Source organism: Podarcis pityusensis (genome assembly GCF_964106645.2).
Source record: "Podarcis pityusensis genome assembly, chromosome: 7".
NCBI lineage: Eukaryota > Metazoa > Chordata > Lepidosauria > Squamata > Lacertidae > Podarcis > Podarcis pityusensis.
This window is the reverse complement of record NC_138031.1, coordinates 22882834-22903965: the sequence shown is the minus strand read 5'-3', so window position 1 is coordinate 22903965 and position 21132 is coordinate 22882834. Positions and strand designations below refer to the sequence as shown.

At 39.8% G+C, this 21132-nt stretch overlaps 1 protein-coding gene across 8 annotated transcripts in view; it reads right to left on the bottom strand.

Annotated features, from left to right (window-relative positions):
• UBR5 (ubiquitin protein ligase E3 component n-recognin 5) overlaps positions 1-21132 on the bottom strand; it is a 65547-nt gene that overhangs the window by 6585 nt on the left and 37830 nt on the right. For 5 of the 8 annotated variants that reach the window (XM_081013183.1, XM_081013187.1, XM_081013189.1 and 2 more), the window contains 29 exons: positions 20097-20223; positions 18194-18345; positions 17697-17792; positions 17149-17272; positions 16722-16819; positions 15988-16136; positions 15501-15592; positions 14822-14968; positions 14610-14728; positions 14389-14515; positions 14145-14274; positions 13779-13939; positions 12287-12526; positions 11509-11632; positions 10646-10757; positions 9993-10124; positions 9203-9460; positions 8651-8919; positions 8079-8290; positions 7653-7883; positions 6063-6136; positions 4668-4840; positions 3959-4072; positions 2664-2881; positions 2114-2234; positions 1936-2034; positions 1453-1696; positions 514-628; positions 64-208 (listed from right to left, as the gene is read on the bottom strand). In XM_081013183.1, the coding sequence (XP_080869309.1) occupies positions 64-208; positions 514-628; positions 1453-1696; positions 1936-2034; positions 2114-2234; positions 2664-2881; positions 3959-4072; positions 4668-4840; positions 6063-6136; positions 7653-7883; positions 8079-8290; positions 8651-8919; positions 9203-9460; positions 9993-10124; positions 10646-10757; positions 11509-11632; positions 12287-12526; positions 13779-13939; positions 14145-14274; positions 14389-14515; positions 14610-14728; positions 14822-14968; positions 15501-15592; positions 15988-16136; positions 16722-16819; positions 17149-17272; positions 17697-17792; positions 18194-18345; positions 20097-20223 (4403 nt within the window). The remainder of the gene's footprint in view (positions 1-63; positions 209-513; positions 629-1452; positions 1697-1935; positions 2035-2113; positions 2235-2663; positions 2882-3958; positions 4073-4667; positions 4841-6062; positions 6137-7652; positions 7884-8078; positions 8291-8650; positions 8920-9202; positions 9461-9992; positions 10125-10645; positions 10758-11508; positions 11633-12286; positions 12527-13778; positions 13940-14144; positions 14275-14388; positions 14516-14609; positions 14729-14821; positions 14969-15500; positions 15593-15987; positions 16137-16721; positions 16820-17148; positions 17273-17696; positions 17793-18193; positions 18346-20096; positions 20224-21132) is intronic. The other 3 variants (XM_081013186.1, XM_081013185.1, XM_081013184.1) reach the window with 3 other exon arrangements.

The following is a 21132-nucleotide window of genomic DNA, read 5'->3' as shown; positions in this document are numbered from 1 at the left end:
AGTACATATTAAGAAACAAGAATGATTTTCGCCACAGTAGACAGAAAAGAACATTAGCCTTACAGGTTGCATTGCTTGTACACGGGGATAAAGTCTTTCACCCAGGGCCTGCCGATGCGCTGGAAGAGGATCGGGGTCATCACTAGGATTCCCTTCTGAAGCTGGTCGAAAAGGTCTGGTATCAATGGAGAGCTGCCTTCTAAAGTCCCTTAAAAACAACAGCAATTCATCAGAAATTGTCTTTGCTCTCTGAAAGGTCCACATCAAATGAACTACAGGGTATGCTCCTGCTGCGCTAAACCCGTCCTTCCCCACCTTTTGTCTTGTGTCCCAGTAAAGTGGCAGGTGCTTCCTAGTTAATTCTTTTGCTCACTTTTGAGTCCCTGTTTCTGAGGAGCAGTTAATTTAGAGGTTTATTTTCTGCCTTTTAATGAAATTCCTGGTGAGAACGAGCAGTTTATTATTCCAAATCATCTCCTGATTTGAAGTTAACTTCAAAAGAAAGCTACTTACCTATCCCTGTCCCTCCGAGAGCCAGTTCGCAAGCCGCTGCTGTTCCTTCTCATTTCTCTTTCGCGCTCCCTTTCCCGATCCCTCTCCCCTCTGTTTCGTAATCTCTGCATGAGACCTTAAAGGGGCAAGACATACTTATGGTTTGTAAACAACGCTCACTTTTGCAACAATGCTCACTTGCAAATACTATGAAAGATCATGAAGCTGTGGAAACCAAGGCTGAGGGAGAAGAACACAAAATTTAGCTTGGAATCACAATTCCAAATTAAGATTTAAAGACATATATAAATCAGGCTTGTTCATCAAGTTCTTTTCTACCACCACACAATAATGGAAGTTTACCTTAAAATATTTGAAGAAAACAAGGTTAAAATGTAACCCTTCACTGGCTGAAGCCTCAAAAACCAAGCCAAATGCATGTAACTAAAATAAAATCCATTTGCTTTCCCCTGTTTAGTCCTGCCTGTTCCTTTTCCTTTCTTCAGTTGACTCCCCTTTGATGAAGTTTAGCATATAGACTCAAGGCAGGAATCTGTTGTCTTGTATTCTATGGAAATAATACGGAACCAAAGAAGAATTCTGGCAGTCTGACAATTCTTCCTGTTCCCACCCACGCACCCAACGTTCTTAGTGCATCTGCAGGCATCTTTATTTCATGCTAAAATGTTCTACACTATGTTTAAATGAAGGATTGATGGAGAATACAGATTTTCCCCCATCAGAACTGTGTGTATTGTGACCACCTTAAGTGCACAGATTTGTGTTGAGTGCAAAATTCAGCATCTTCAGTTTTACTGTTAAATAAGCAGATGTGCCCCTCATGATGATTTGAAAGCCTGAGGATAACGCAGATCCCTGCATAATTTCTTGCCCCTCATCCTGCTTCACTGTTCCAAGTCTTCAATGTTATACATAACACATTTATTACAATATACTTACTTGTATGCGTCCCTTTGTTGGCATTCTGAATACAGTCCAGATTTGGCAGCTTCTCATTTGACAAAAAAGCTTGTGCAATGGCAGTGTAAAAGCTTCTTGCTACACCACTGCCTTCTCCTGGCTCATCCTTAAACGTGACCTTTACCCTGTGGACAGCCATTGGAGTTGTAGCACATCGGCGACCAAAATGATTGTTGAGCTGCCTCATCGTCTGCTGAATTAGAAGATCTCTATCCCGATCAACCTAGAAAGCACATTAGGAGAACACAGTGACGAACAGACAAGCTAAAGAATGAAAATATGATATACAGCCACACTAGCACCCAAAAACATCCTTCAGCTGCAGCATACACAGCGATGGCTGGGCCACCATTTTACATCCTAATTTACTGAGGTAAGTAATTGCAAGAGCAACAGGATATCCACAACCGTTCATCTTTTAAATCTAGCTAAACTCAAAAGGATAGCACTAAAACTTCTTACCTCTAGTGTTAAATCTCTAGATTGTTGGTTTCTCAGTTTTTCCATTTCTCGGCGGAATTTAGATTCTTTTACTTCAAACCCACCTAATTCAGTCAAAATCTACAAAGAGAAACAATGTATTAGTAAAAGGAAAGGCCTACAAAACAATCTAGCAGTCTTCATTCAAGAAGATACATACCGATCCTGGTTCCGCTCCTACATCTTCCATGAACACTCTTCCAAATAACTCTAGGGAAAGCCGCCAACGTCCAAGCAGCATATCATGAGAAATAACCATCCCCATAAAACTGCACTGTGGCCTGGCAGACAAAAATTTAAAAAGAACCAGGAGAACAGAGATTACTTTTATACACTAAGCAAGTTAAAATTAGGATTATGTTGTGTTCAGTTGCTGCCAAACAACTCTAGCAGGAAGAGTCAAGTGACAATCTCTCTGCAGTTTCCATCAAGGATTATCTTGATCACAAGCACATGAATTAAATAGCAAGGTAATGTACAAAGAAAAGTGGCACTTGCGAAACCAATGCAAATACCAAAAAGCAATGGTAATTGATAAAATCGAATAAGAACCAATATGGAAAGCCTGTGTTCACAACACAGCCATTTCCTCTCTCTTTTTCCTGCTGCTGTTGCCTATCCCAAGCAGTCATTTGCAGCAACACTCCTGACTATGCAGTATTGAGCACAAAGGAGTAAAAGTAAAGGTGTTGTTTCTTAAGTAATGGTACCTGAAGGATGTCAGAGGTGGACCTTCACTTTCGGTCAGTCCAATCTCTGCCAGTAAACTGCTTTTCAGCTGTGCTGCAAGATCATGAGCCGAAGGGCCTGGCTTAGAACTCTCCGATTCTTCAGATGGCACATTTTGTTCTTCTTCCTTCTTCTGCCGATTCTGCATGCTCATAACATTTTTTAAATTTGCTGCATAAGACATTTTGGTTGGAAGAACCTAAACGAAAGGGCAATGAAACAGGTTTGTCAAACACTGCAGGGTATTTTCATGCTCTAGACTCATCTGCAATACTATTTTGGTACAGTCTGCATATCATCATTAACCATCGTCAACTTTATCATGAAAGAGCTGATCTTGGCTTCTTTGCTCTGCCCCACCAACAAGAAGGAGAAACAAACCTGGCATTATGTCCCAACCAGGGACTCTGGTTTGTTTCACTCAACCAAATGCAATCTTTAAATCAAGACCAAACTTTGCCTACAGATCATGGTTTGTTTGGAGCAAAACAAACCCCCATCACTGGTTCAGACATAATGCTACAGCCCAGCTTAACGCATCCATAGTGAATCATTAACTCTTGTCATCATGACATGCAAACATGGTCACTATAGTGCAAGAACCTAAAGTCTAATACTATCTGAGCCAGAGAGTCTGGATTAACTTGACTGGTCCTATAGAAATCAGTGGGATCAAAGTTCATTTTTATTCATGGATCTCTCCACTGAAACAAAGCAAGCCCTAAAAATGTCCAAGCTGATAATATATTATACATAGTATTATAGATTGAGATGAGGAGCTCTCTAAAATAGCAATGTGGAATTTTCAGATCTAATATTCTATGGGAGCAGGCCTTTTCTCTTCCAAATTTAACTTTGCATACACACAAATAGCTATGAACATTTGGAAATATCCATTGTGGATCTAACAAGCCTTTTTTTGAAACACCTTCTATGCATTCCCCACTTGAGGAAAGAGTTAATAGCTATCTGACTGCTCACTAGAGGAGCAGGCAGCAATTGCATTTGGGTAAAGCCTGTCTTCCAGCCACTGCAATTGCATTTCCAGAGTCTGAAATGAATACTATGGTAATCTTGTGGTTCTTTAAGGCAAGGTAAAGTCCTTAGAAGGCCTGGAAGGGAATTGAGAGTAGTGGATAAAGAAATATGGATATATAAATATATAGACTTGCTCTCAATTTTTTAGCAAAATAAGTGTGAAAAGAGAAAGTGGAGGAACGGAGAGGGAAGGAAGCAATGTTATGAATTTGTAACATGTATCACAATAAATTCATACCTCAAGACAGTTTCTATCCACAGTCACTTCCATTAAACACTTTCCACTATTGGCAGAGGATGAATATAGACCCTGACTTGGCCGACCAAACAAATCTTCTTTTCTAGCATTTGGCTGAAAAAAACCCAGAGGTAATTTACATGTGAGCCAACACTGATGCAGATGCAACTTTCCTGATCACAACGTAAGCAGCTGATCCATGCATCTCTTCTCTACAGTGAGAATTTATTTTTCTTCCTCATATGCCACCATGCTTTGAGGAAGAGTAACATGCCAAAAAACTACTCGCTGTATCAATTCCTGTCCTGCATCTGAGCAAATTAGCTACCCAGGCCCAGGAATGGCACTCCAAATGACTATTACAGGGTTTAACCTTAAGGAATATTTTGCTTCACTAACATTAGAACAAGACTGATTAAGGAACTTGGATAGTTAGCTTGTTTTGTAATGGGTGTGGGGGAACTAAGCAAACCAAAAAAAGCTGTTGTTTGGAAAGACGGAAATTGGAATAGTGTACTGTATCTTAACAAAAACAATATTGACATATTGGACAATAAGGGACTGAACTTCCTACTGCATGTATTAGCAGAAGTTGTGGCTGATTTACAATCTGCTCACAGTTGTTTAACAATGGCTAAGGTGTCTGGAGTATTAAATTATGTGTACAGCTTAGGAATTAAGCAATTTATGCTTTCTCAGTTAATATTACCTGTAACAGATGTGGCTGGTCTGCTAGTGGAATGGCCTCTGCTAGAGGAACTTCAAAAGGATTGGGCGGAATACAGCCAAGGAATGTCATGGAATCTGATCGTCGGAAGAATGGATGATTTTGGCCTGTTTCAGCTGGAAGGGAGTCGTCATCTTTGTCATTAAGTGTAGCACCTGAAAAGTGTTCAGTTAAAACAAATCATTACAATATAACAGTGATTACTTGATACAGATTTGCTCTGTTACTTTATGCTGATAACACTTGTCCAGTGTTTTTAGGACAAAGTATCAGTACTGTAGTTATTCCACTTTTGTCTGCTTCTTGAATACTGGCTTATATTTTTTCCAAATTATTAAAAATAGTAATTGTGATTTATTATTTATATGCTGCCCATCTGACTGGATTGACCCAGCCACTCTGGGCAGCTTCCAACAAATTAACGCCCCATAATACTTTTGCACGTTTAAAATGCTATATAAAAACAAGGAACAGCATTCAACTACCCTTCCCTTTTAAAATATTACTATGACTCCCTGTCTATTTTTAAAATCTCCCCTCTTTTCTACCATTTACTTCTCTTCCTTGTCATTTATTTTTCTATCTTCCTCCAATCTTGTTGCTTTTCCCTCTTTCACTTCCATTCCTCCCAAAGGAAACTTCGGCATCGTAACAGTGATTGCAGCTAGTTCCTTTATTCTTTTCAAATACTTCAAAGCTGAACTTGTCAGATTACTCATTGGATTTCTATTCAGACTGCAGTTCTGCAGACAATTTGTCTTCTTCTTTCAGTCTCTCTCACTCTCTCTCTCAGGTGCCCACATCCAACAACACAATCACTTTTTTGCAACTAAGCTACTTGAATTTTCCACCCTACTTTCAGGGGAGAAGCAAAAAGTAGAGAAGGGTTCCTAGTACCTAGTCCATGTGAATGCCTACATCTTAAAATGGTGTTGCTACTGCAACAATCCCTTATTCCCTAGCTTCACAAAGTTAAATCTGGGAAAGGAGAGCATAGGAACAAGCAGAGGGACAGTGAGGAGCTCATCCAGGTGTCCTAACGTTAGGACTTTTTGGAAGATTCTTTTAAAAACCACACTAGGAATACAAGATGAATTGGTGTAGGTGAACCCATCACTACCATAAACCCCAGAAGCTGACTAGGTAAGTTATTCAGTGGCAGAAGAGACACTATGAACATTTTCAAAGGCACTGAACCCTGGCACTGAAATAGGTCCTGCAGCTGACCCCTGGAAAAAACAGCTAGGACTTCATTTTTATCAATTTTATTGTGCTTGAATAATTACTGATGTCCGTGAATCATTTAAACCCAAGATCCAGAGATATGATCAAGTCTCTATCCAGCTCCCCACAACCCCAAACTGTACAAGTACTAACTTTGATTTGTGTCATCATCATTTTCATGCTCTGAATCTTCATTGTCAAGACCAAGTTCCAAAAGTTCTCGGGTCCTTAAAATAAAGTGAATGACAGGTTATTTTAGATGGCACGTGGTACTAAATTTTACAACTAGTGCTACACAAGAAAAATAATTAAAATTACTGTATCAGCTATACAATCTTACAGCTGTACCATACACATGCAGTTCCCGCTTTCCTCAGAAATCGTTCATTAAGTGAGTGTGTGCATAAAAAGCTTATGATTTCCATTGATTCCTATGGGGGAAATCCCAATGCGTTCCCACGGCTTGCTGGCATAGTGCTTGCCCCTCCATCCTGAATTACTTCCTGTAAAGCTGCCATTTTCACCAAGATCAGAGTTCTTACTGTGCTCCTATTTCCTCAGTCACAGCTTCATTTGAGAGGGGTCCTCAGGCTGCTGACTGGAGCTGTGTCCCACCTCACCCTACCCTATGAAGCTGTGACTAAGGAAAGGAGTCCAATAAGGAGCCTGGGCTCAGTAAAAATGGCAGGTTTAAAGGAGGTAATTCTCTGACATTTGTATACACAGAGGTCCCGCTGCTCAGGTATCTGTTTCAGATGTTCATGTAGTGAGGTTAGGGTACAAATTCTTAATGTTTGGATAAATGAAATTTCGCATGAGTATTTGGAAAATAAGACCTGAATGTATAGTGTACTCATATTCTTATAATGTAATGTTTTAACTATAAATGCAAGTGAAGGCTTAGTGCCAAACCTATTTATTTGCATCATTGTGTGTAACACTTTTCAACAAATTCCAAAGGGTAGTTTAAATCCAAAAAACTGAATATATTTAAATCCTTCCACTATTTTAAAAACGAATCCAAGCACCCAAAGCAAGAACATTCAGTTCCTAAGAAAACGATAACTGGGAGAATAGTGTTTATGATTATGATGAATGCTTCACTTGCCTTTCAGAAACTACTTTGAAAGAATAAAAAAAATCCTTCCAGTAATCCTTTCAGAAACTACTTTGAAAGAATAAAAAAAATCCTTTGAAAGAGAAAAGAGAAATAATAGGATTGGTTTGTGGGTCTTTGTAAATTGGCTTCTATGAAATTATTATGTTTCTTGGTACATTGTTAAATTGTCCTGTTTCCTGTTGAAAGAACTTGAGTGCCTGAACTTTGATTTCGTCAAAGAGCTATGGTCACTCAGGTAGATATATGCTGGGAGAGGAATGGAGGCATGTGACCTTCAATACTATTGATCTGACCAATGTATCATTCTAGACCACCTTTCTGGTTTGGTATTGGGGATCCATAACGTTCCCTCCTTCATTTTGCAGATGCCAAAACTGAAAATGTTCATATTTCTAGTCAATTCTCATAACCAGGCCAATATTTCAGCAGCAATAGCTAAATTCCAGGTATCACAATACTTGACTACCAGAAATTAATCATCTTCAGCTATACATATATACTAATCTATTGCATATGCTACATATATAACCACAAGACACATGCATTAGTGTTATGAATCAAAGGGGACACCAATGCCCATGGACAGTCTAGCTATATTTCCATTGAGTAATAGGCTTCCGTACCTCTTCCGTTCCAGCTGAGGTGTATCCAAGGTAGTCTGCTGGTTCATTGCTTTAATCCAATAAATGAGAGCTTGAAAAACATATGCTACATGTTTCAATGAGCAGACATCCAAAACAGGAAGAACATCAGAATGCTCATCGTTGTGAGAACGCATCAAGGAGAGGGCGTAATTTAAGAAGTCCCCCCTTGCCGACATCATCCCCTGACGAGCACTAAGCAGTGTAGCACGCCTGTAATGATTTAAAAAACAAAACAAATTGTTTTGGGACACAGAAGTATTGCATTTTAGACCAGGGGTGGCTAATCTTTTGGTCAGCCAGCCCTCCAAGGGCTACATGTCAGAGTGGACAACTGCATTGAATTTTTGGCTTGTGGTTACTTAGGGGGGGAAACTAACATACAACTATTAAGGTACATTTGCCTACCTTCTGCCCTCCAAAGTTCTTAAGCTAGCTTCTTCTCGTGCTGTCATCCTCTCCCTCCTGGTTGAGTTCTGTGATGCATGAAGTGGGTGGTTTGGGTGCCCTGGGTCTCCAGCAGAGGCAAGGGCAGAACCATAGCGCAACTGAGCTTCGGTGGAGTCCATAATGCTCACCATCCAATTCCACGTGGGTATCAGTTTTTCCTCAACGTAGTTCTAAACCAAATGTGATCAACATTTTGTATACATACGAAAACATAAAAAAATCAGACAAGTTCTGAACCATACTCCATTGAACCAATTACACAATGTATCCACTTTGTTCGTTGATTCCCCTGATTTCCAGATTCAACTGTTACCTTTACTTAGTTCCCTATCCACCAGTTTTAGGGTCTTGAGGAGGGGAGAAATTTCCCTTCCTGGTGGCCAATATAGGGGGCAGAAGAATGATAATAAGCATGAAACAGTAGTTATTTACTATGACAATACCAAGGAATTTAAAGGTGGAAGCCAGATTTTGCATTAAAGACACTCCAATTTAAACACGGAAATTGGCATATCTTTGTTGCACTTTACCTGCAAATTCACTGCATCCTGGTATGTCAGCTTCACGGCAGCTGGGATCTGAGAGTACACCAGGTGATTGTATTTGGGAATGAGGCCCATCAGATCAGATATTTGTCGGATCACAATGCTATATGCCCTCGCCAAACTGCTTGCCGATGTTAAATAGCTGCTAGCGTTGCTAGCCTCAAGAGCAGCTGCTGCCGCCGCCGCACTTGTGCTGATGGTGCCACTTCGACGCAGGTTTGATGGATCAATATAAATCAAGCCTGCTGAACTTGCTAAAAGTAGAAAGAAACACATTCAGGGGGCGTCAACAGCTAAACAGAAGTGAGCTCCAGAATTAGCAGAAAGCAGATTATCAATATTTGATCCTATCCAGTCCATAAATTACTCTTAAAATAACAAAGGACTTCACAGCAGCTTATGAAAAGATGCACATAAATTACTTGTACCCCTTCTGATCAAGAAAAAACAAAATAAAAAATCAGTTCACTGGGTAGGAAATAAGAAAAAAGAAAGGCCCAGTGGAGTAAAAAAATAAATAAGTAATTTTTATAATACCTGCTGGAGCAGAGGTACTAGATGGAGCAGTGCTGGTAGTCCTCTGATTCTGGGTGTTACGTACAGCCCACTGCATTGAGCGGGGTGCCTGGGCGGCACCATTGGCATGAGAGCTGTTTGTTGTTCGCTCCAGAGGCTCATCTAGCATAAAGGTCTCTTGCTCTATATCATCACTCTGGCTGCTGCTGCTATCTGAATCACTGGTGTCATTGGACTGAGAGTCATCCTCAGAAAAAAATGCTGGAACACTGCTGGCACCTGTGGGGGAAGATATACTATAAGGGTCACTGACAAGAGAGCAGGGTGAGCTTTATTTATTAGGCCAGAAATCTAAAGTATACTGTGGCACTCAGCTCCTACAAAGGAAGAAAAGCTTTTTAAGAAGCACACAAATATTTTCCTGCCTCGCGTTTTTTCAACGTGTTTTTAAAAGACAGAGCTGCAGATGCAACCCCACCTTTACACATCCCTCAGGCTGCAAGCATAACAACATTATTAACCTGACAGTTGCTGCTTGGTTTTACTTTGTTTTAAATTGTTTTTGTTGCTGTAACCCACCTTAGGGCCTTGTGGTGAAGAGTTCTATTAACAACAACGAACAACAACAATAATAGTTAAACATTTCTGATTTTCTCCTACAAAACAGTCAAGGTAACTTAAAAAATAAGCAACTTGTAGACTTCAAGGTTTGCCCATCAACGTCTCTCAGACTAGGGGACACATTTAAATTCTTTTAATAATGTACACCAAAAATATACATAAAAATGAAGGCTGATAAAAAGAATATTACCTGCTTCTGATCCTGCTGTAGCTGCAGTGACAACACTTCTGCGCCCACTGGCATTGTCCTGGTTGCTATGGTTACTCTCACTATCACTCTCAGTTTCTGCTGCTGCTAGAAGATCCAACTCCATATCACTTCCTAATAACAAATTTATAGAATTATGTTAACGCAGTGGTCTGCATGATACAATATTTCAGATTCTTCACAAAGCTATCTTTCATTTTAAGCTCTCCCACTGCTCAACTGTTGAGCAGATTAAAGCACTCCAGTAGTACATTAACTACTGCTTAACTCAACCGCAGAAAGCCATACATTTATCTCACAAGCTTGCTGTTTTTGATACCGATATTACTAATGCACGTATAGCAATACAAGTTAGAATGGAATAGGGGGTTGCAGTAGCTTTCTGTTTCGTTTCTAATTAACCCAAAGAAAGTTCATTTTACAGTTCCTTGTGTATGGTAAAACCTATGGGTTGCATCCAAACTAAGATTGCCACACTTAGGTCCCACTGAAATAAATGTAGAATGTCAGCCATCACTACCTTCAATGGGACCAAAGTGAAAGGAAATAAGACTCAATGAGGTACAGAGAACTTATTCTGGATCCAACCCTGTGCATATCTTAAAATGACTAATAAACATGCCCAGGTATCATACCATCTTCATCATGCTCATCATGCTGCCCTTCTGCCTCAGCATTTTCCTCGCCATGTTCTTCTTGCTCATCATGGTGGTCTTCTTCCCCAGCTACCCCCTCCACCACCTCAACCTGAAACATGAATATATTTTTTTACACCATGTAAATGCTTACGATCTTCAAGGATGTTTTGTAAATACAGCTCTCAAAGCTATGGCTGTTTTAGACATTTTCTATATTGCTCATTACACTTATTTTGTGCTCCATTCCTAGTTTTGGGCCAGCGCTGTAACATTTTGCTACCTTAGGCAAATAACAAAATGGCACCTCACACCCCTAACTCCACCTACAGAAGTATGGCATACTGATAGCTGAATCTTATTCTAAGACTGGTGATGGGACATCTGCCTGCTGTAGAATGTCAAAAGTAAGTGATGATCTACTATTTTTCAAACATATGCATTTTTTCTTGTGATGAATATAAAGTGAACACATTGAAAAGTGTTGCTGAGTTCATAATAGCTTTTTGTTATTATGTATTTTCTAAATTAAAGAGAACTTTGAGGTTAAAAAGTGGTCTCATACTCATAAAAGTTGGGAAAAGACGGCATCAAATTGGCTACTCCCGGATCAGACAATAGACAAAGCCATTCTCTAAGGTACCACAGGACTTTCTGCTGCTAGAGGCTAACATGGATTCATTTTTGGTAGTGTGTAACACCAAGGTTGTACACTCATTTACATCCCAAATTGCAGTATAGCTGAAACTTCATAAGCCTACTTATTATTTTGCATTCTAGGACTAGATTCATTTAACATTTGCACTGATATCTACTTTAAAATAAATAGAAAGTTGCCCATTGAAAACAATTAATATAACAACCTCTTCAACATCTGCTGACACAATGTCATCTTGTTCTTCATCTCTGCCACGAACTGGTTGAGACTGACTGATCCGCCTTTGCTGTGGATTTCTAATAATATAGGACGACTGAGACTGACTGGAACTACAAGAAAGAAAGAAGCCTTTTTAAAAAATACAATTATATATATTTACACAGCATCATCACATATGATTTTCTTCTCTTCACACAACAGTATCAACTTAAACACAGCAAACAGAAGAATATATATGTCCATAAATATATTAACATTAGTTTAAAATAGTCAGTTTAATATAATAGATTTCCCTTCTCGTTTTTGAAAGATTCTTCATTTAAGTTCTTTTGAGCTACCAGCCCAGTCCACTTCCCATGTTAGCTGTACACCTTGTTCTACCTATGGCTTGTTTAACAAAACCACAAGCCATCTCACAGATGAACAAAGGAGCCTCAGCTTGTTTCTCCAAAGCTTGGTTTGTTTGCCAGCTGCTCTTGCTTTGCGCCTCTCTACCACAGTTCGAATCCCTGCGATGGGGTGAGCTCCTGTTGCTCGGTCCCTGCTCCTGACAACCTAGCAGTTCGAAAGCACATCAAAGTGCAAGTAGATAAATAGGTACCGCTCCGGCGGGAAGGTAAACGGCGTTTGCATGCGCTGCACGACTGGACCTAATGGTCAGGGGTCCCTTTACCTTTATCATAGTGAATGTCTGGGGATAGGTGGCCAAAGCATATATGATTTAGAAGAATGCATTTATAATGATAAACATTAAGGAGCATTACCTGCTGGATTGATCAGATGACGGCCGGGGAGGTAGTGGTTCTACTGAGAACAGTTCTTCGCTGCCTTGCATAGCATCTATACTAGTGCTTGCCAACGTAAAAGGTGCCGTAGGACGTGCAATACCCATTCTGACTGGGATAATGAGGGATTCCGCTACATTGCACAATTCCTCCACAGCGTAAGGTAGCAAAGCTTGGAATACACGCTTGCATTTCCCAATTGGCTGCGGAATGAAGTTACTGGAAACAAGACGTGGGAAGGGAAAACACTGACATCAACAGCCACATTCAAAAAGGTTGAGAATACACACAAACCAGAACAGCTTGTTTAATGGTTTTGTATTCGCACAACTATTTATCTGTTCATCCTGTTCAGTCAATAGTCAAGCTGCATTGCTTCCCCCTTAACACTGTTAAAATACAGCCCTTCTTTCTGTCTCTTGGGCAAAAATTCTGGTCCCCACCTCTAGTCTAGTGGTTGGCCTACTGTTCCACTAGCAGCCCGGTGGATACAAAACAGTATGTTGAACTTTACCTTAAAACTGAAAGAAAGTTAGAAGTATATTTATACGGTTGGAGCGCTACATTTATGGGAAAAGACTCAAAACACAACAAGTTTAATTATAAAACAATGACTAACCCATTCATGTAGCTTTTCATAAATCAAAGCATTTCATTTACTCTGCAGTCTTAATAGCAATATGAATCAGAGGCATAGTGTGGTACCCAAGTTATACGACCATGGCAGGCTTTGGCTTACAGATGGTGGGGGGACAGTGATACTATCCGGGATGCTGTATGAAGACATGCATCCCTATTTGTTCCTATGTTTCAGGATACACAGCATGAAAAAGCCCCAAGGTTTCTGTGTAATAATGCTATCTGTAGACACAGATGTGCATATTTGTTTCATTGTACTAACTGAAACATGGTTTGAATTCACTCTGCAGAGGACTGTTTCCTCTGTCAAAATACAATGACATCTACCCTTGAAGAAGATCTGGAAGTTGCAGATGGTGCAGAACATGGCCACACGGCAAGAGAGGTACAGCAAGATGGGACCGCACAACACCGATCCTGCATGAACTACACTGGCTACTTATTTTTTGGTGCTGGGTCCAACTCAAGGTCTTAGGACCTCACTACTTGCTAGTTTTCTCCTTATTTGCCAGGCCAGGCCTTGCAATCTGCAGGAGGCAGCTCATTCTGCAGACACACCAGTGAGCATAGCTCACTATGGTGGGATGACATGGGATAGAGTCTTTTTGGGTAGCCTCGCACTTGTGGAACTCCCTCCCTATGGGGATCAAGTAGTCCCTCTCACAGTTTTTAGAAAACAGCTTCATTCACACAGGCATTTGGGGGAAGTCTGAGAGCATATGGCTACTCTTGATGCTACTGAACTATTGAGGGGCATTTTATAAATAAAAAATCTTAAGCATTTTCTTTCACTGCCCCAAGCAATAATTTAAGTTGTTTAAAAAAAGCTTACTTTTTCTTTTTTGAGGAAGCCATTTCCACACTGAGGATAACAAAAACTCTTGCCACAGAACGCAGAAACCTCATTGTAACAGAAATTGCTTCTTCTCTGCGACCTGGAGTGTATTTGTTCTGCAGTTCCTTTACAAGTGTCCCCAGCAAAGTATCTAAAAGCTGTAAAGAAAAGTTTACTGGAGCAAATGTCTACTACGGCGATGCAACCATGCAAATTCTTGTGCAAAGGAACTGAATATGTAAGAGTTATGACAAACTTGCCACAACTTAGATCTGCTAATCACATTAACGTTCATACCTTCTAAGCGCATAAGCATCAAATTGACAAATTTCTTTGGCACCGTGTTATTTAAATATGCCTTACCAGTATGTCTGCTGTACACTTTACAATAAGGCAGTGTGTAAAACAGTCCAGCCGAATAGTTCCACTTTGCTGATTAAGATACACTTGTTCTTCAGGCAACAGATGACCAATCCTACTGCTTGCACTAAGACTTGGAAAAAAGCAAAAGAAAGCGGGGGAAGAGGAAATATAATGTAAGTTCCCAAGTCTATGATACAAAGTCAGTGCTCAAAAGTATAATCATAACTAGTTCGTTAATACACACGGGTCTTTGTTCTCCTGTGAGCCAAACATGATCATAGACTTCAGTGCATTCCAATCTTGCAAAACCCGTTCCAAGGCAAGCTGTGCAAATCGTGGAGGTTCTAAATCATGATCTGGCATATCCGAATCTAAAGCCAAGGAATTAAAGAAAAGCATGTAAGCTGTTACTGCAGCAGTTGCTACAATAACAGAAAAATCTTGTAAACGAGAAAAGAGTCCCACCTTCAGGATTTGCAGTCTTACGATTACGGTCTTCCCTAATTCTTGGTGGCCTGTACTGGCAATGTTCTACTGTTTGTCTTGCAACTGTCTGCACCAAGAAGAGCAAAAGATGTTCCCCCCTGTAAACATACAAACAAACCAAGAGTTGACATAGGGACTACACTGGGGCTTTTTGTGGGGCAGATCAATCCCACTATACAAGGGACACTTGCCTACTATTTGGCATGGTGACAAGGTTTGTGGTGGTAAGCAGCCGGAAAAGCAAATCAAGACGAGCAGACTTCTGTCCTGCAATTAATGTTTTGCACTTGCATTTCTCCCAGCAGTCACAGTAGGCTGTTGGGGATGTGCGTTTCAGCCTGAAAGTAGAGACAAAATGTGTAAATACAATTTATAAATTTATAAACAGCAGTTTCCATATCGACATACACTACAACCAGTTTCACTATGTCCATAATCATTTTTTTAAAACCCTGCTAATTCAACTGAAGTGTTTTTCATCTAAATACCATTTTCCAGTTCTTGTTCATGAAAGGCTACATTAGTTTGCAGAAACGGTGGCCTTGAAAATGGGGTGGCAGCTTCTCCCCCTATTATCAGTCCTAAGTAAATGCCTGATTTATCTCACCTCTCTGTGACACTGCTGGAGAGGAGGCTACGTAGCTGGTTTCATCTCCCCTCCCCATCCCTACACTGTGGACCCAGGCCCAAGTTGCAATTCCAGCTTCTTTCAATCATCTCTCAATCCATTCACTAACGAAAATTTTAGGTACAGCAGAGCACTAAAAGAAATAAAATTCTACTGCATTTTCAAGCAAAATGAAACTGAATCATCCCTGAAAATACACAGCAACCTGCAGAAGTCTTGATGTTAGGAATAAACACACGTACTTGCAATCATGACCTTTGTGGCACACCCTTGCGCACTCTGTGCAACAGCACAGAGACTCCAGTAAACCGCATGTTCTACATTCAAATATATCCTACAAAGAGAAAATTGAGCATTTTAAGGGGGGGGATGGAGTACTATGTGTAATTCTATGGTGCTGCTTTTAAGTGGTAGCTAACAATTCTGTACGTGTCTGCATAGAAGTAAAGAACCGTCAAGTTCAATGGAACTTACTCCCAGGTAAGTATGCACAAAATTGCAGCCTTATTTATTCATCAAGAGTTTTCAAGTTAGATTACAATGAAATAATGTTAAGCTTCTTGTTAATGGTTTCTTGTTAAGCCAAAGCTTCCCCCCACCCAGCCCTTTCCCCAGAAAACCCAGCAGTAAGAGAACGGCAAGAATTTAAAAATCTATCCTTAAAAGCTCAGGAATATGAGCTTGTCTTTACACCTAGCACAAAAAACCAATTAAGTTCCCTTATTTTACCTGATTTATGTGCTCTGCACCAGTCCATGTAAAGCTGCATGTATCATTGCAACATAGGACATATAAAGGAGAGTCATCTGGGTTTGTGCCAGTTGGACAAACCATTCCCATAAACACATCCTCTTCTTTTTCACCTGAAGTTGCCTCCGCTTTTTAAAAAACGAGAAAGATAGTGCTTAAAATGAAGTTATACATACTCTTTGAAGAGCTAGCAACTTGAGGTAATAATTCTCAAATAATTCTCAAAGGTCCTCTATGAAGAAAATAAAACATCACGGCACTTTAACATTACTGCTAAACCACACTGCACATCAGCTAACTGAATGCACTCATGGTTCCCTCCAAAATGACTTCAAATTGTATTAGTTATACTAAACAAAACTCCTCCTCTATAGAGAACAGGTTTTTATCTTTGTTTCATTGAAACCTGCCACTATTCACAACCTTCTATCAATAATTGCCCTGACCTATTTTCACAGAAACGAAAACCAATGGATATCAAAGCATAGCCTCCTGCAGGGAAATTATTACAGGAAACTGTATCTATTGAATCAGACACTTTTTAAAACCAAGAAGATAACAGGAAGTTATTCATGGACAGCAGGAAGACTGGCATGTTCTATTAATTCAATATTTTACATTTTATTCCAATGTCTAATCCAGAGATTTAGGAAGGGGAAAGCCCTCAATTATTGGCATACATAAAGCAAGAATCACATACAGTATTCACATACCTTTGGCAACTTTTTGTGCAGTTTCTAAAATGGTAATTGCTGCAGGATATGCTCTGCCGCTTACAGCAGACATAAACGGTGTCATACCTCTTGCATCCCTAAAAAACAGTAATATGTCAGTATCATTTTCAGTTAAGTTTAAAAGGTAGTCTTCTAGGTTTAGCAGAAAGAGCCTGATTTAGTACTACCCCAACTTTTTTCCATTTTTGTTTTGTTTTAACTTTTAAAGTTAAAATGAAGGTAATAGATCTGATGCATAAACAAAAATGGAAAAATCAATTTATTAACAAATACAAAATGGAGCTGTTTATATCAAGGCTCAGTGCAGCTTTGTAAACCGTACCCAATTCCCTCAAACATTCTTCATAAAGCTTGGCTTCCCAAGTAGATGAAAACACTACAAGACATGCACATAAAGACCCCTTACTTGGCTGATAGCAGTTCCCGAAGATAAGGCTGTAAAACCACACTGTCGCATAACAATTTCAGTATGAAGTGAGCATTTGCCTTCCGATCCTTTGATTCCACTACAGAGGGTTCTGTAGAAGGACCTGCAGATTGGAAAAGTATTAGTGAAAAATAGCTGCCTACAAAAGTAGCTCACTTACTTAAAACATTCTAGACAAGAAGAGGGATTCCTGTATCAAGCTTTATTATTAGCCAACACTATCACATTGTCAGAAACCTGATGCTAAATTATGAATCTGAGTGTATATAAAGGACGGGAAACTTCATGTCCTGAAACCAATATTGGCCAACATATTTTAATGTGTGAAGCAGTGCCAAATAGTTTTAACAGGACAGACAGATTGATATGTTAAGCACCCTTATTCATTATACAGAATGATGGGAAGATGCACCTTCAAGTTATAGGAGGGAACATTTAAGCTGCACTAAAATACCATGTATGAAGCGAGCATTTGCCATTTCTTTGTGTTAAGTCATATACAAGTATACAAAATAGCATGTTCTCACCTGGTATCGTGGAGGTGCTGGGTCCTTGGCCAGTGCCAGTTGTTGCTGTGGTAAGAGATCCCACAGCAGGGGCCAGGATAAAATCAATGTCACCATCTTTTAGTAAACAGAACAGTAGGATGCACATCAATACATAAAACACATCCCTGGCAACATGCGCACTCCACAGAAACTAACCACACTATATCTTTAAATTTTCTTTCCTTCCAAAGGCTATTCAATGAAACTACTGGTAAGTGCAGCTAACATTATAGCAGACAGCAAGTCACATTATTGAAATAAGCAACATCTGCCTACAAGCTGTAATCAGAAAATTTTAACACTCAGTTTTCACCTGAAAGCACAGAAGTGGCTAACTAGCTAAATGCTTTGCACCACTGAAGTTGTAATAACATTGATGCAATGCATTTCTTATTCCTACACTCTTTCACAATTCAAACAAAAGGCAATTTATATCTACTTTTACACTTATGCACAAGTGCATGTGAAAATCTTACCAGGGTCCATAGCAGGAGGATCAGGCACCCAGCTTGGAGGAGCGATGGGAGGAGAAACTGGATCCTGATGATCACTAGATGAAGCCCCTGCTTCATGTCTGCCCAAACCTGCTGCTCTCAGAGATCTTCTCATCATTTCTCTCAGTCGCAAACTAAGACCAAACAGAAAATCCTAAAACTAGTGCTTGCCTATTCTTGCGCAGGAAGCATACTGAAGGCAACCTAGTGTTCGAGAATGCCAAACAAACTTTTGTCTGCATTTATAACTAATATGTGGAAAAGAAAGCAATATAAATGCCACACCAATTATTAAATGTAAAAAAGAAATACGGCACGTATTTTAGACACAGTACTGTCAATGTACCAATTCAACTTTGCATTCTCCTCGTAACTGCGGTTAGCCTGAAGTTGCTCTCGCATTTAATTTATAAGCAAGCGTGCCCCCCCCCCAAGACTGGGGGAGAAAAGGGAATAACTAGCAAGCAAAAACACATTGCAGGTGGTTTGCAAGTGAGTGGGCTCCAACGTAGGAGTACAGGGTGCCAGTGTGGTGTAGTGGTTAAGAGCGTTAGTCTCGTAATCTGGTGAACCGGGTTTGCGTCTCTGCTCCTCCACATGCAGCTGCTGGGTGACCTTGGGCTAGTCACACTTCTCTGAAGCCTCTCAGCTTTGAGACTCCTTCGGGTAGTGATAAAGCGGGATATCAAATCCAAACTCTTCAGCAATGTATCAGATTCTTATCTGGTGAAAACAAGCTTTATCTGGTGAAAACATAACTTTATGACCACTATTCCATAGCAATTGTTGTTATACTTTTCCATTCACCATATAGATAGGTTTATGAAGCATTTCTGTATCCTTCTGCTGTGCTGAAGAAGAATTCTACAAAACAGTGGGTATATCTGGAATCACTGTTCACTACATCTATTTGCAAACTACTTCGGCAATATTGAACGCCATAAACAAAGCTTTTCAGTCTGTTTTCACCAGATAAGAATCTGATACATTGCTTCTTTCAGAGACTTGCATAGTCTTCAAAGACTTTCAGAGACTTATAAGACTTAGGTTCATTTGGTTTTATGTTTTCAAGAGAATCCATTAAGAGTGCCTATTTTGTGACTTTCAGAAATTCTTAAGTTTTCTGTTTATGTGATGTCATATATTTCATATTATATAAAGAGTATATATTGATGTCATCATTGTATTTGCTCATCGTGTTGCCTTGCTTTTAGAAAGACTAGAGCCAGAAACAAACTCCAATTCTCCTCTAATAAGGAGTTAAGGAAAGACTGTCGTCAATCCCAGCCAAATATGAAAGAACTGTGGCTCAAACCAGAGAAAAGGGCACATAGTCCTGTCCACCTGATACAAGTTATGCCTCTCTGGAGGGTTGCTGCCAGCCAAACCCTGGGTTAGATGGAGGGTGCTATCAGAGACAAGCAGAAAGAGGGAAAGCAGCACCACAGTAAGTCAGGGAAAGAAGAAGCAAGTTCCCGTGCTTACTGGAAAAAAGGATATGTATTGTTGTTGCTCATCAAAAGATTTGAAAAGTAGTTTGTGATACGGTATGGTGGTTTTCTTGTTCAAAAAACAAGAGCCAGAAATCTAACCCGCACACACTTAGGAACATGAGAAGCTACCTTATAATGATCATCTAACCCAGTATTTTTGACTGGCAGCGCCTTTCCAAGGAAGAAACTCTCTTCCTATCACCTGCTACCTGATCTTTTAACTGGAGATGCCAGGGGGTCAATCTGGGACATTCTACATGCAGATGATGTGCTCTATCACTGAGCCACGGGACCTCCCAAGCAGCCCTTTGGATCCTGGCCTGCGTTAATTCATAATGTCTTGCCGGTAATTAATACTGCAATAGCAAAAAGAGAAGTTTCCACTAGCTTACCTTCTGCTGCTAGAGGATCCTGCACGATTTCCCGGTCCATTACTTGACACCACTGAAATAGCATTTGCAATCGCCTCGACGGCAGATAACCTTTCAGCAAATGTGTTCCTTTCGGAGCGCTCTGCTTCTGAAGCATAAAGAAGAAACTTGGCATCTGTTTTTTACAGAGACATTAAACACTAAAGAACCGAAAGCTTCTCTGTCACTTTTATATAAAATTTGTATATGAAATCAACATGGAATTTCTCAATATTTATATGCAAATGTATAACGATGACAATGGGTTTGATTGCTGAATAGCAAAAAAACTCCACAGCAGAGAAGAGAAAGACAGGACAATTTAAACTGGAAAACACATAACACACAAATACACAACCGAGCAATTCTAGCACTCAGTGGTAAGCAGGAAAACTTAGGTTCTTTTTTGCTAAATAAGAAAACCAGTCTCCAAGCAGCTCCATAAATCATTCATTTGTTGGACAACACATTCAGAGGTTCAGAAAAATGTATGTACTTTAGAGAATTGGTAAATGAATTTGCTTGCTTTCCCCTCTACTTCCTCACCCCTATTTCCTTTGCAGCATGCTTGGTAGATTTATATGCTATTATTTTTAAAATTGTATATGGCCTTGAGCAAGTTAGGAGAAGGGTGTAAATGGTGTAGAAATGTATTTTAAATGATTTAGAAAGTACACTTTCTTCTGCTTTTAGTTCCTCAAAAACTTCATGTATTTTGCCCCACTGCAGACATATACAGTATACATAGATGTTTCCATTATTTCTAGTTTAATAGGATTCTCTGTTTTGTAGATCTCCAGTTCATGCTGTAAAACAGTTTAATGCATCACATGGGCCATTTTTTGACATAAATTGCTCCTTTCCACCTTTCTCTCTCTCTCTCTCTCTCTGTTTTTCTTTGTTTCAACAGTCATAACCTTATGCTTCAAGTTCACAATGGCCTGTTTCATCTTGAAATTCCCGTCTTTCCGCAAGCGTCATCTGCTAAATTCCCCCAGTGTACATTAGAGGCAAGAAT